Source organism: Gobio gobio, assembly GCF_949357685.1.
Source record: "Gobio gobio genome assembly, chromosome: 6".
NCBI classification, from domain to species: Eukaryota; Metazoa; Chordata; class Actinopteri; order Cypriniformes; family Gobionidae; genus Gobio; species Gobio gobio.
Window position 1 is genome coordinate 46,204,444 of NC_137102.1, and position 15,351 is coordinate 46,219,794.

The 15,351-nt window shown below is 38.4% G+C and overlaps 1 protein-coding gene across 1 annotated transcript; it reads left to right on the forward strand.

Moving 5' to 3' along the window:
* Positions 1-2,496: 2,496 nt before the first annotated feature.
* Positions 2,497-14,983, forward strand: LOC307127914 (uncharacterized protein). The gene is made up of 12 exons (XM_079819415.1): positions 2,497-3,089; positions 3,281-3,376; positions 3,583-3,816; positions 3,926-4,085; positions 4,202-4,261; positions 7,561-8,088; positions 11,747-12,342; positions 12,870-12,965; positions 13,137-13,370; positions 13,476-13,635; positions 13,763-13,822; positions 14,284-14,983. Exons 1-12 carry the CDS (start codon positions 2,499-2,501, stop codon positions 14,838-14,840), a joined length of 3,372 nt encoding a protein of 1,123 aa, XP_079675541.1. The 5' UTR covers positions 2,497-2,498; the 3' UTR covers positions 14,841-14,983.
* The last annotated feature ends 368 nt before the right edge of the window (positions 14,984-15,351 follow it).

The window sequence follows — 15,351 nt, forward strand, 5'->3', positions numbered from 1 at the left end:
AAAAATTAATACATTTGCTTTGATGTATCCTACAAAAAAATCTATCTATCTATCTATCTATCTATCTATCTATCTATCTATCTATCTATCTATCTATCTATCTATCTATCTATCTATCTATCTATCTATCTATCTATCTATCTATCTAGGCCCTATCTATCTATCTATCTATCTATCTATCTATCTATCTATCTATCTATCTATCTATCTATCTATCTATCTATCTATCTATCTATCTATCTATCTATCTATCTATCTATCTATCTATCTATCTATCTATCTATCTTGCCAAAAGTTTTGAGACTTGCCTTTACATGCACATGAACTTTCATGACATCCCATTCTTAATCCATAGGGTTTACAGTTTTTTTCAGTCGCTTTGGTACATTTCCCAGATCAGAATTCAAATTCTCAAAACTACCTGTTCAATTCTCACATCATTGTGTCACTTGTGCACATCAAAAAAGCAGTTTCTCATTTCTTTGAACAAGTTGCAAATGCTTGTGTACATCCATGCACATGATTATGTACAATTTTCTGCTGTTTCCTACATTATCAGTTGCTTATGTCATGTTGATCAAAATTTATTATATTGGGTCTCTGTTGAATAGTCTCACCCCCCACAACATTAAGGCATTAGTTCATAGCATAAGTCTTTACATGCAAAATGGTTGAACAAGTTGTCATAATATGTCAAGCATATTTTTATACATTTCCGTTAGACGTTCATATTTCTACTTTTGTTTTTCAGTTTTTTTTCCTTTGTGCTATGCAGTGCTGTCTTTTTCTCTCTGTATCGCAATGACATGGTCTGTCAACAAACTACAGTACAAACAGTAAAAGCGTAAATGTAAATCTTGTCCAGTCTCTTACAATCAAACTCCCACATACACTAGGGGTGTAACCTACAATTTACAATAATTGTCATCAAAACTTTAGCCATAGTTTACATCAGAACATCCCTCCAGAGTACACTGTTATATTGACAACATGACTAAGCAATTTGACTGTCTTATCCGTACACAATGATACAAGGACTTGTCATTCTGATGGCACTGACATGTTCATTGACACAGATATTTACTTTTGAGAGATGAACTAAGGATTTTGAGCAAGAGACTGGCTTTTGCAGGTAATCCATGGTGTTTTGCTATTTGAACGAATTGTTTTGTGAAATGCACTTACTGTTTTGCAAATGTCGAGGATGATTCGAGAAATGTACCAAAGCGACTGAGAAAAACTGTAATATGGAGTTGGCCCACCCTTTGCAGCTACAACAGCTTCAACTCTTCTGGGAAGGCTTTCCACAAGGTTTAGGAGTGTGTTTATGGGAATTTTTGAAGCACATTTCTGAGGTCAGGCACTGATGTTGGACAAGAAAGGTGTTCTATCGGGTTGAGGTCAGGACTCTGTGCATGCAGGCCAGTCAAGTTCCTCCACACCAAACTCACTCATCCCTGTCTCTATGGACCTTGCTTTGTGCACTGGTGTTGGAACAAGAAGGGGTCATCCCCAAACTTGGGAGCATAAAATTATCCAAATGTCTTGGTATGCTGAAGCCTTAAGAGTTCCTCTCACTGGAACTAAGGGGCCAAGCCCAACCCCTGAAAAACAACCCCACACTATAATCCCCCCTCCACCAAACTTTACACTTGGCACAATGCAGTCAGGCAAGTACCGTTCTCCTGGCAACCGCCAAACCCAGACTCGTCCATCGGATTGCAGACAGAGAAGCGTGATTCGTCACTCCAGAGAACACGCCTCCACTGCTCTAGAGTCCAGTGGCGGAGTGCTTTACCCCACTGCATCCGTCACTTTGCATTGCACTTGGTGATGTAAGGCTTGGATGCAGCTACTCGGCCATGGAAACCCATTCCATGAAGCTCTCTACGCACTGTTCTTGAGCTAATCTGAAGGCCACACAAAGTTTGGAGGGCTGTAGCTATTGACTCTGCAGAAAGTTGGCGACTTCTGCGCACTGTGTGCCTCAGCCTGCTCTGACCCCGCTCTGTGATTTTACATGGCCTACCACTTCGTGGCTGCGGTTGTTCTCAATTGCTTCCACTTTGTTACAATACTACTAACAGTTGACCGTGGAATATTTAGTAGTGAGAAAATTTCACGAATGGACTTATTGCACAGGTGGCAACCAATCACAGTACCACGATTGAGTTCACTGAGCTCCTGAGAGCGACCCATTCTTTCACAAATGTTTGTAGAAGCGTCTGCATGCCTAGGTGCTTGATTTTATACACCTGTGGCCATGGAAGTGATTGGAACACCAATGATTTAGAGGGGTGTCCCAATACTTTTGGCAATATAGTCTATCTATCTAGTATCTATCTGTATAAGACTGCCTTCTAGTGGTTGTGTACATTATATGACCGGCACATTTGCACAGATTTGCACACATTTTAAAAACAGGAAATGTTTCAGTTCAGTGAAATCGAAACTCAAGCTGCTGTCGAACTGTTGTGAATGCCTCTCTGTGCAAAAAAATGGCAGAATCCAATGTTTCTTTGGTTCAGGATCAGTTCAGCTGTTCAATCTGTATGGATCTACTGAAGAATCCAGTGACCATTCCCTGTGGACACAGTTACTGTATGAGCTGTATTACAGGCTCCTGGGATCAGGATGATCAGGTGGGAGACTGCAGATGCCCTCAGTGCAGACAGACCTTCACTCCAAGACCTGTTTTAGGTAAAAACACCATGCTGGCTGAAGTGGTGAAGAAACTCAGGAAGGCAAAACTACAAGCTGCTCATCCTGCTCAATTTTACGCTGAATCTGGAGATGTGGAGTGTGACGTTTGTACTGGGAGAAAATATAAAGCCATCAAGTCCTGTCTGGTGTGTCTGAACTCTTACTGTCAAAATCATCTGGAACAACATGAGAGTCTCTTCAAAAGTAAAAGACACAATCTAATGGACGCCACTGGACGACTGCAGGAGATGATCTGCCCTCAACACGAGAAACTGCTGGAGATTTTCTGTCGTACTGATCAGCACTATATATGTTATTTGTGTACAATGGATGAACACAAAAACCATTACATGATATCAGCAGCAGCAGAGAGGACTGAAAAACAGGTATGAACTCAGTAGTTGTGCCACCTAATACATTTTAAAAAAAGTTTAATCCCATAATATCTACATAATCCAACATTATTTTCCAAACAGCTATTTCCTCGGATCTCCCAAGGATCTAATTTTTTACTTGAGGCGATTACTTTTTATGCAGTATGATTTATCAGATTCATTTTTATTTGTTATTCCTACAGAGACAATTGGTTGAAATGAAAATAAAAGACCAGCAGGGAATCCAGAAGAAACTGAAGGACCTTCAGAAGCTGAGAAAGGCTGTGGAGTCTCACAAGGTGAGTTTTGAGCAGAAGAACAACTGCTGGCAGCTGGAAGAGCCGTTTCAGACTCAGTTAGGACTCAATCAGTCAGTGAGGAGCCAGTGCTGGAGCTCCTTCCAGTCCCACTGAAGCCCACTGTGGGGAACATGCTGTGTGAAGGACCAGTAAGAGCTGAGTGAGTGAATGGACTCTAATGCGTCTCTCTCTGTGTGTCCTAACAGCGCTCTGCACAGGCAGCAGTGAAGGACAGTGAGAGGATCTTTACTGAGCTGATCCGCTCCATTGAGAGAAGCCGCTCTGAGGTGACACAGCTGATCAGAGATCAGGAAAAGGCTGCAGTGAGTCGAGCTGAAGGACTCTTGAAGACACTGGAGCAGGAGATTGATGATCTGAGGAGGAGAGACGCTGAGCTGGAGCAGCTTTCACACACAGACAATCACATTCATTTTCTCCAGGTGACAGAGATCTGACAAACAGGACAGTGTCTTTAGGAAGTGAAGAGATGTGTTTTCTATCAAATGTTTCTGTGTCTTTTACTGGTGTTTCTATTATGTGTGTGTGTAGAGTTTCCAGTCTCTCTCTGACCCTCCTGCATCTACAGACTCACCCAGCATCACTTTCTGTTCTCGTCTCTCTTTTGATGATTTCTGTAAATCTGTGTCTCATCTGAGAGAGAAACTGGAGCGTTTCTTCAGAGAGGAGATAAAAATGATATCTGGTAGAGGTAAGTGTTTCCTAACATGTATCATATGTTGTCATGTAGAAAGACAATGCATATTTAAATATTAATTTATTATTATTTTACAATATTTACTACAAAATGTCTGTTGATTTCCACAGTGAGAAACATTAACATCATTCCCACCCCTGAACCCAAGAAACATGAGGACTTCCTTCAGTGTAAGTCTCTATAATCATACATGTACATAAAAAGACAGCCTTTAGTTATTATTATATCAACAATTAAACTGAACTGCATGCAACACATTTACTCTGTTAATATTCAAAGTACAATTAACAATACATCAAATCAGGAATAATCATGATAGCTGGTTTAACTTACTGGGTTAGTTAACTTAAAAAGTCCTGGGGCCGCATTTATAAAATGTTGCATAGAAACCATCCTACATTTGATCTTACGATCATTTCGTAATCGTGATCCCCTCATAGACAGCAATGCCATTACCACTTTCAAGGCCCAGAAAGGTAGTAAATACATCATTAAAATAGTCCATGTGAATAGTGGTTCAACCTTTTATGAAGCGATGAGGATACTTTTTGTATGAAAAATAAAATAAAAAATGTATTCAACAATTTCTTCTCTTCTGTGTCAGTCTCTGACGCTGCTCACGTTGTAAACAGTGCAGCGCTTTCGGGTTCACGTCAGAACGCCGGCTCCTGCATCAGCACCACTTGCATGCATCGTGGTGCTCATGTGAACAGCATCGCAGACTGACACAGAAGAGAAGAAATTGTTGAATGAAGTTATTTATTTATTTTTTGCGCACAAGAAGTATTCTCGTCGCGTCATGAAATTAAGCCTCAAGGATTTAATAAAAAATATCTTCATTTGTGTTCTGCGGAGTTTGTACAGATGCTGAAAAAGAGATTTTAAAACATTTGAACAGGACTAAAAATAAATTGAAATTGTGATTTCACTTTTCACTTCTAAATGTTTAACTAACTATAATTTCACCAACACAATGATGTTATGATGTTGATAACAGTGAAGCAGAAGTTGCGAACCTTTTTTCATAAAGTTAAAGGATTAGTTCACTTTTAAATTTTTAAACTTTTAAACTTTTGCTGATATTTTACTCACCCCCATGTCATCCAAGATGTCCATGTCTTTCTTTCTGCAGTCGAAGAGAAATTAAGGTTTTTGATGAAAACATTGCAGGATATTTCTCCATATAATGGACTTCAATGGGCTCCAATTGGTTCAAGGTCCAAATGACAGTTTCAGTGCAGTTTCAGAGGGCTTTAAACGATACCAGACGATGAATAAGGGTCTTATCTTGCGAAACAATCAGTTTCTGCAACAAACCGAGCAGTTTTTACGCTATTATTTTACCTCTTATCAGTCGAACGTGATAATCTCTGAGCTCCGCCATTACTTCCGCTAAGTGAGGTCAAATACGAGCGTGGTCATAGATATATCGATCGTAGATGCCTCATTCTATTGATCCGTGCAGGCGCTAATGAGGCATCTACGTATACATCTATGACCATGCTCATATTTGACCTCACTTAGCGGAAGTTATGGCGGAGCTCAGAGATTATCACGTTCATCTGATAAGAGGTAAAATAATAGCATAATTAATGCTCGGTTTCTTGCAGAAACTGATCGTTTCGCTAGATAAGACCCTTATTCATCGTCTGGTATCGTTTAAAGCCCTCTGAGGCTGCACTGAAACTGTCATTTGGACCTTGAACCGTTTGGAGCCCATTAAAGTCCATTATATGGAGAAATATCCTGGAATGTTTTTATCAAAAACCTTAATTTCATTTCGACTGCAGAAAGAAAGACATGGACATCTTGGATGACATGGGGGTGAGTAAAATATCAGCAAAAGTTTATTTAAAAGTGAACTAATCCTTTAATAACATGACTGTAACTTTCCATGTACACTCTAAAAAATGCTGGGTTAAAAATAACCCAAGTTGGGTTGAAAATGGACTAACCCAGCAATTGGGTTGTTTTAAGCAAACATTTATCCCAACCGCTGGGTTAGTCCATTTTCAACCCAACTTGGGTTATTTTTAACCCAGCATTTTTAGAGTGTATTTTTTAAAAACCTAAACATAATAAACCTCTGGGGCCGTATGCACAAAACATCTTAAGGCTAAAAGTAGCTCCTAACTTGACTATTTAGGAGAAATTTCAGAAAGCATTTTACAGCTAAAATCAGCTCCTAAATCTGTGAAAAGTTAGGGGTAGTCAAGAAGAGGATTCCTAAGTCACTAAGACCAAATCACAAACAATCCTTAAATGGATGTTGCTGGCAAGCCACCTTAGCAATCCGCCCAAAGACATTGTACACCATTGAGGCAATAGAGCCTTGGGTGCTGAGCCTTTTCTTCATAAATGAAATAAATATTTTGATTTATAGATTTTAATCTGCGATGACATAACATAAAGGTTAATTTATGTACAGGCAACATGCATTAAATGATAGAGAATAAAACATTGCAGTCAAGTGGAAAATAATGTCCCATCATCTGCGCTGATAGACTTGTGGGCAGCTCGGGTGACCCAAGATCAAGTTCCGGCTTGTGGACCTCCTGATCCAATCGCCCCTTTCTCTCTTCCACTTTGTTTCCTGCATGTCTACTCACTGACCTATCATAATAAAAAGGCAAAAACACTAAAAAATAATTATTTTAAAATACAATAATGTCCAGTTACCTGCGACAGTTGTTTTCACACTTACAAATGAAGTAAAATAAGCCTATTTGGAGTGCTGTCCAAGGGGAGGCTCCAAGCTTGGAATTTAGCCCGAACCCAGAGTACTCCCCCCATATCCCCGGCCAAGATTTGGGGTGGCAGCGGGATGCAGATTATTATTATTATTATTTCTATGATTAAATCACTGACAGAGACCATCACTGTGTGCATATAGTTAGTAAGCATGTTGACATCATCCATAGCAATGAGGTCAACCCCACCCTTTCTCTTAGCTTAAAGGGATAGTTCACCTGAAAAAAATAAATAATTGTTTACTCACTCTCAATTTGTACCAAACCTGCATAAATGTCTTTGCATGCTGTACACAAAGGAAGTTATGTGGAAGAATGTTGGTAACCAAGCAGACCACGGACCCCATTGACTATCATAGTATTATTGACTACCCGTTTGGTTACCAACATTCTTCAAAATATCTTCATTTGTGTATAGCATGCAAAGACAGTTATACAGGTTTGGAACAATTTGAGGGTGAGTAAATGATGACAGAATTTTCATTTCTGGGTGAACTATCCCTTTAAGACTTCTCTATGTTCCTTAGTAAAAGTTGGATTTAGCAACTTTGTGAATACATTTTAAGAGGAAACTCTTAACTAAGACCTTTTACTGCTATTTAGGAGAACTCTTAGTGGTAAGATAAAATGTTTTGTGAATACGGCCCCTAGTGTTTTATTTTTATGACTGGAAGTCATGTATTACTTGATAAATGCAGATTATGTTTCGTTTTCATCAGATTCCCGTCGACACGCTTTGGATGCAAGCACAGTGAATAAAAACCTGGTACTGTCTGACGGGAACAGAGTGATTAAATACACTGACAAAGTCCAGCGGTATCCTGATCATCCAGACAGATTTGATGGTCATCCTCAGGTGTTGTGTAGAGAGAGTGTGTGTGGACGCTGTTACTGGGAGGTTGAGTGGAGTGGCGAGGTGGAAATATCAGTGTCATATAAGAGCATCAGCAGGAAGGGACGGGGAGATGAATGTGCCTTTGGATATAATGATCAGTCCTGGTGTTTGACTTGCTCTGAATCCAGTAGCTCATTCTGGCATAATAACAAACAGGCTAAACTCCCTGTAGTCTCCAGCTCCTGTAGAATAGGAGTGTATGTGGATCACAGTGCAGGAACTCTGTCCTTCTACAGCGTCTCTGACACAATGATCCTCATTCACAGAGTCCACACCACATTCACTCAGCCTCTCTATCCTGGGTTTAGAGCTACTACAAGTTGGACAGGACAGGGCTCAAAAATGACACTCTGTGATCTAACAACATAGAGATTACATGCAGAGATTCTACAAATAATATTGTGAGTGATATTCTCAACATATCATTGTCATGTTTTAATTTTGACATTGTTTATTATGTTTACTCCAGATACTATCAGCACAATATTAATACTTTTTAAATAAAAAATTACACTTATTATTGTCTGACGTTATCTTTTAAATAGTATACTAATATAATAATCAACTATATTTCCTTCACCTGAAAGAAAGTGATTTTTCTTGCATTATTATCTTCAAAGAGTGTATATACATGCAGTTCTGGCAGATCACATTCAATGAACTACTGAATAAATGAATTTAACAAACTAACTTATTCTCTCTGTTCCAGTAATTTCCCCAAATCCCTTACACAAATGACCTCTTACTGATATTATTTAAAGAGAATGAGCCCAAAACACATTAATTTAATGGAATTAAAACCTAAATTAAAGATGACTTGTAACATTACTTTTATCCTGGACAAGACAAGGATCTGCGGTGTCAGTCTCATTCTGTAAGCACTTCACAAAACTGCAGTCAGTTTCAGAACGATAATCACATTTTGTGTTAGTCTCTTATTTTGGTAGCTGTCAACATATACACACACATGGAGTAATCACAATTAAACTGAAGGGTGGACAAATGATCACATGTCCAGTTTTGACTCTTTGAACATCGAGCCGAATCATCCCAGAGAGCTGATCAAATCCAGGACAGGTGCTGCTGTAGCCTAAACGTTCTCTGAAGTATGTGTGGCAATGGACTGAAGACTCGTGTCTGGTCAGGTTTTTGCTGACTGTTGTAAAAGACGGCTGCCAGGGCAAAAATTATGAGAATTTCCCATCACTTCCTTTTGCCCTACACCTTACAAACCCAAATCCTAAAACCCTCAACAACTATTTGTAGCCTATACAAAAACAGTGAGCAAAAGCTTTCCTGTAAGCTCAAACAGTAGAGAATGTGGTAACACTTTATAATAACTACACGCTATGAAGCATCAGTTAAGCATTAGTAAATAGTTAACTCATCATTTATAAAGTATTAATAGACATTACTAAGCAGTTTATAAATACAGCTATAAATGCTTCATTCTTGATTTATAAACATATCTATAATGTGTTTAATAATTGTATTTTCATACTTTATAAATGATACATTTATAATTTCTTAATTAAGTATTACATTATTTACAAACCAGTTATTTAGGAGTTGTCAGTGGTTCATCAGATCATTTAGAAAGTGTAAGTAAAGGATTAATAAACTATTTAAATATACATTTATACATCTTATTATTTAGACATATAGTAATAGTTACTCAGTGCGTTAATAAAAGCTTTATTAACACGTATTTCCACTGTAATTCATGATTCATTCAGGTAGTTATAAAACATTTAGTAGTTGTCAGTTAACTATTATGTGAGCTCATCTAAAGTGAGGAATATTAATGCCTAGTAAAGCTTTTACAAAGGAGATATAAAGGCTCAGTCTCAGGGTTCTGCCCTGGCAGCCTTGTCTGTGTTGTCCTTGTTTAATGTTTCTATGTTTGTGTTGTGTCTAAGCACATGGCTCTGTCTTTGTTTGTGTCTGCCGTGTGTTCCTCTAGTCCCGCCTCCTTGTTTCCTGTTACCACGCCCCCTTGTTTAGTCTGGTCTAGTCCTCCTTTCACTAATTGTGCTCACCTGATCCTCATGTGCTAATCCCGTTATATTGAGCTCCTTTCCCTCTTGTCTTTGCTGGTTCGTTGTACGTATGTTTTCAGTGTTTGCGCGCTCATCTTGTCGAGTCAGTTCTAGATTTGGTGTCTCCTATATTTCTGGCTTTGAATTTATTTATTTTCAGTTTTTTTCTTTGTTCCTGAATTTTTAGTCAAGTCAAGTTTCTATCTTTATTTTGCTCTAGTTTTCTCCAGGCCTTATTTTGGTTTCTCTTTTGTTTTTCCCTTTTTCTAGCTCCAGTTATATTTAGTTTATCATTTGTTTCTGGTGTTCTAGTTTCGCCAGTTTTTATTTGTTTGGTTTTCTTTTGTTGTCTTGAGTGTTGTCTCGTGTTAGTTCCTGCCTCCTCCCTGGGATTCCCTGCCTGCTGGCTCCTTCTGCCTGGTGGCTAGACTGGCTCTGAGTGTGTGAGCAGCAGGTACGGATCTCTGCTTCATTGTGTCCTGCCCTGTCTTCACCACTACCATCTACCTGGCCTGGTCAGTCAGTCCTCAGAGGTTCTTCGAACTGCTGTTTCTTGGAGCTGGTTCCAGCAGTCGCCCTCATCTGTCCTGCCATTATTCCCCGTTGGCCCTGCTGTTTGGACTCACTCATCCACTACCCTCTTGTGCCTTGTTGAACTGTCCTGTCAATAAATTGTCTTTTGTTCACTCTGCATCTGGGTCCTCCGTTTCAGAAGTCCTGACACTCAGTTCTCTTCTGCACTGCGGTTCTCTAATGTTTTAAAGTTAGTACTGTTTTGACACTGTAACATATTTTATTATATTATTATTGTTTTATCTAAATTGTATTTGTTGTATTTTGGCACTCCTGTAATCCAATGTGATCCACTGTGTTAACAAAGATTAACTAATGCTGAACAGCGGTGTTGTTCATGGTTAGTTCATGTTAACTAATGCATTAACTAATGTTAACTAATACAACCTTATTGTAAAGTGTTACCAATATTTCTATGTGCTATATTCCTCTGTGCTGTGTTTGTTTCCATTTTATGTTCAGAAGAGAACTGAGCCTTTATATCTCCTTTGTAAAAGCTTTACTAGGCATTAATAGTCCTCACTTTAGATGAGCTCACAGAAATAGTTAACTGACAACTACTAAATGTTTTATAACTACCTGAATGAATCATGAATTACAGTGGAAATAAATGTTAAAAAACATTTATTAACACACTGAGTAACTATTATGTCTAAATAATAAGATGTATAAATGTACATTTAAATAGTTTATTAATCCTTTACTTACACTTTCTAAATTATCTGATGAACCACTGACAACTCCTAACTGGTTTGTAAATAATGTCATACTTAATTTAGAAAGGATAAACTGATCATTTATAACACATTATAGATATTTTTATAAATCAAGAATAAAGCATTTATAGCTGTATTGTTAAACTGCCTATTAACATTAATGCTTTATAAATGATGAATTAACTATTAATTAATGATTAACTAATGCTTCATAGCGTGTAGGCCTAGTTATTATAAAGTGTTACCGAAAATGGTGCTAACAACACTAATGTACTGGGTTCGATTCTGGGAATGCATGATCTGATGTATACGTTGAATGCAATGCAAATTGCTTTGGACAAAACTGTCTGCCAAATGCATTAAAGTAAATGTAACTTACATTCAAAAGGTCTCTCAATCACAAAGAAGAATGTAAACAGCTTCAGATACGTTATAATCCTGTGGGGTGGAGAAACAGGATGAGTGTTACAAGCAGCATAAATAACTATAATAATTATATCTATTTATGTATCTTGTTTTTTAAACTCTTATAGCGAGTTTCTGTATAAGACTGCCATCTAGCGGTCGTGTATACTGTATGACAGGCACATTTGCACACGTTTTAAAACCAGGAAATGTTTCAGTTCAGAGAAATCGAAACTAACTGTTGTCGTGGATGTCTCTCTGTCTGTGAGAGTGTGAAATAAAATGGCAGAATCCAGTGTTTCTTTGGCTCAGGATGAGTTCAGCTGTTCAATCTGTCTGGATCTACTGAAGGATCCAGTGACCATTCCCTGTGGACACAGTTACTGTATGAGCTGTATTACAGGCTGCTGGGATCAGGATGATCAGAAGAGAGTCTACAGCTGCCCTCAGTGCAGACAGACCTTCACTCCAAGACCTGTTTTAGGTAAAAACACCATGCTGGCTGAAGTGGTGGAGAAACTCAAGAAGGCAAAACTACAAGCTGCTCGTCCTGCTCAGTGTTACGCTGAATCTGGAGATGTGGAGTGTGACGTTTGTACTGGGGACAAAAACAAAGCCATCAAGTCCTGTCTGGTGTGTCTGAACTCTTACTGTCAGATTCATTTTGAACGTCACGAGGAATTTCACCCAGGAAAGCGACATCAAGTAATGGACGCCACTGGCCGACTGCAGGAGATGATCTGCCCTCAACATGAGAAACTGATGGAGATTTACTGTCGTACTGATCAGAACTGTATATGTTATCTGTGTACAATGGATAAACACAAGAACCATGACACTGTATCAGCTGCAGCAGAGAGGACTCAGAAACAGGTGTGAACTATGAGTAGTAATGTTGAACAATAAATGTTTCATAATTATATAATATATATTCAAATATTTCACACATTTCTTAAACGAGACAGACAGTTCTCCACTTATTTGTTCATCTTTGAAACTTTTATGACATTCTCTTAAAGGGATAGTTCACCCAAAAATGAAAATTCTGTCAACATTTACTCACCCTCAAGTTGTTCCAAACTTGTATGAGTTTCTTTGTTCTGCTGAACACAAAAGACGATAAAGGGAAGAATGCTTGTAACAAAGCAGATAGAGCAACCATTGACTACCATAGTATTTTTTCGCTACTATGGCAGTCAATGGTTGCTCTATCTGCTTGGTTACAAACATTCTTCAAATTATCTTCTTTTGTGTTTAGCAGAACAAAAAAAACTCATACAGGCTTGGAACAGCTTGAGGGTGAGTAAATGATGACAGAATTTTCATTTTTGGGTGAACTATCCCTTTAAAGAGGCACATGTAATGACTTGTGTATTGTCTCTATACTCTAAATCCTGTAGAGACAGTTGGAGGAAACCCAGAGAAAATTCCAGCAGAGAATCCAGGAGAGACAGAAAGAACTCAAGGAGCTGAGAGAGGCTGTGGAGACTCACAAGGTGAGTTTTGAGCAGAAGAACAACTGCAGGCGGCTGGAAGACCAGTTTCAGACTCTCAATCAGTCAGTGAGGAGCCAGTGCTGGAGCTCTTTCTGTGGGGAACAGGTTGTGTGAGGGACCAGTAAGACTTCACGAATGGACTCTAATGCGTCTCTCTCTGTGTCCTAACAGCGCTCTGCACAGGCAGCAGTGAAGGACAGTGAGAGGATCTTTACTGAGCTGATCCGCTCCATTGAGAGAAGCCGCTCTGAGGTGACACAGCTGATCAGAGATCAGGAAAAGGCTGCAGTGAGTCGAGCTGAAGAACAGCTGGAGAGACTGGAGCAGGAGATTGATGATCTGAGGAGGAGAGACGCTGAGCTGGAGCAGCTTTCACACACAGACAATCACATTCATTTTCTCCAGGTAGATCTGACAAACAGGACAGTGTCTTTAGGAAGTGAAGAGATTGTGTTTTCTATTAAATGTTTCTGTGCCTTTAGCTGGTGTTTATATTGTGTGTGTGTGTAGAGTTTCCAGTCTCTCTCTGACCCTCCTGGATCTACAGACTCACCCAGCATCACTGTCAGTTCTCTTCTCTCTTTTGATAATTTCTGTAAATCTGTGTCTCATCTGAGAGAGAAACTGGAGCATTTCTGCAGAGAGGAGATAGAAAAGATATCTGATAGAGGTAAGCTTTACATTTCCTGACATGTATCACAATGTCATGTAAAAACAATGCATATTAAAATATTCTAAAATGTTTTATATTTAAACTTATTTGACAATATTTACTATAAAATATTTGGTTTCCATAGTGAGAAGCATTAACATCATTCCAAACCCTGAACCCAAGTTCCATGAGGAGTTCCTCCAATGTAAGTGTCTATGATAATACATGTAGTCTACATAAAAAGACAGACTTTAGTTCTCATTATATCAACAATCAAACTGAACTGTGCATAATTGGATACAACACTCTTGATTGTAGTTGGTTTATCTAACTGGTTTACTTGAAAGTCCTGGTCTGGTCACTTGTGTCCATCACTCTAGTACTACTTTGTTGTTTAGACAAATAAGTTTTTGATGCAGTTTGCACAAACTGTAAAGCTTGTGATGCTGCTGAAAAAAATCTTTAAAACATCTGAACAGACTAAAAACTAAACAGAAAATATGAATTAACTTTCCAATTCTACATTTTTAACTAACTATAATTTCCGCTGGTAAACTCCTGGTTGTGTAGCTTTTTTCCTAAAGCATCACTGTTACTTTTCATGTATATAAAATCTTAAATATAATAAGTGTTTTATTTGTATGACTTTTTTAAAAATCTTAACAGATTCCTGTCAGCTGTCTTTGGATCCAAACACAGCTTATAAAAACCTGGTACTGTCTGACGGGAACAGAGTGATTAAAAACACTGACACAGTCCAGCCGTATCCTGATCATCCAGACAGATTTGATGGTCATCCTCAGGTGTTGTGTAGAGAGAGTGTGTGTGGACGCTGTTACTGGGAGGTTGAGTGGAGTGGTGTGGTGAAAATATCAGTGTCAAATAAGAGCATCAGCAGGAAGGGAGAGGGATATGAATGTCTTTTTGGATATAATGATCAGTCCTGGAGTTTGTTCTGCTCTGAATCCAGTAGCTCATTCTGGCATAATAACAGACAGGCTAAACTCCCTGTAGTCTCCAGCTCCTGTAGAATAGGAGTGTATGTGGATCACAGTGCAGGAACTCTGTCCTTCTACAGCGTCTCTGACACAATGATCCTCATTCACAGAGTCCACACCACATTCACTCAGCCTCTCTATCCTGGGATTTGGCTTAATAAACATTATACAAGAACATTGGGGCAGTCTTGTTCAAAAGTGACATTCTGTGATCTAACAATATAGATACAAAACTGAGAAATATTCTCAAAATATCATTGTCATGTTTGATTTTTTTTAATGTTTACTCTAAACATTAACAACACAATTGTGTAATCATTACATTAAGTGGTTTTATTCATACGGTACAATGATGCTTATGTTATGTCTGACATTGTCTTTAAAAAATACTTCACAGAACTAAAGAATTAAATGTATTTTTTTCCATTATTTAGCTCTGTCAGTGTATATAGGCCGACATGCAATTTAGCAGGTCACATTCAATGAATCAATGAATCTGTTCCAGCAAATCCCTTCCATAAATAAACAACTTTTTATTATTCGGATCAAATCCAAGAATCCAAACCTCCTCAACAGGTAACAATATACACTCTTAAAAAAAAAGGTTCTATATGGCACCAAAAATGGTTCTTGGCTCGTAATCAGGGGAACCTTTTTAAGTGCTATATAGCACCAATTTGTGCTATATAGCACCGCTACCATATACAGAACATGTTAAGATTTGGTGCTTTATAGC

Coding starts and splice junctions, on each gene's coding strand:
- LOC307127914 (XM_079819415.1), top strand. CDS start 2,499: ATGGCAGAATCCAATGTTTCTTTGGTTCAGGATCAGTTCAGCTGTTCA. Junction 3,377..3,582: donor AGGCTGTGGAGTCTCACAAG/GTGAGTTTTGAG, acceptor GTGTCCTAACAG/CGCTCTGCACAGGCAGCAGT. Junction 13,371..13,475: donor ATCACATTCATTTTCTCCAG/GTAGATCTGACA, acceptor GTGTGTGTGTAG/AGTTTCCAGTCTCTCTCTGA.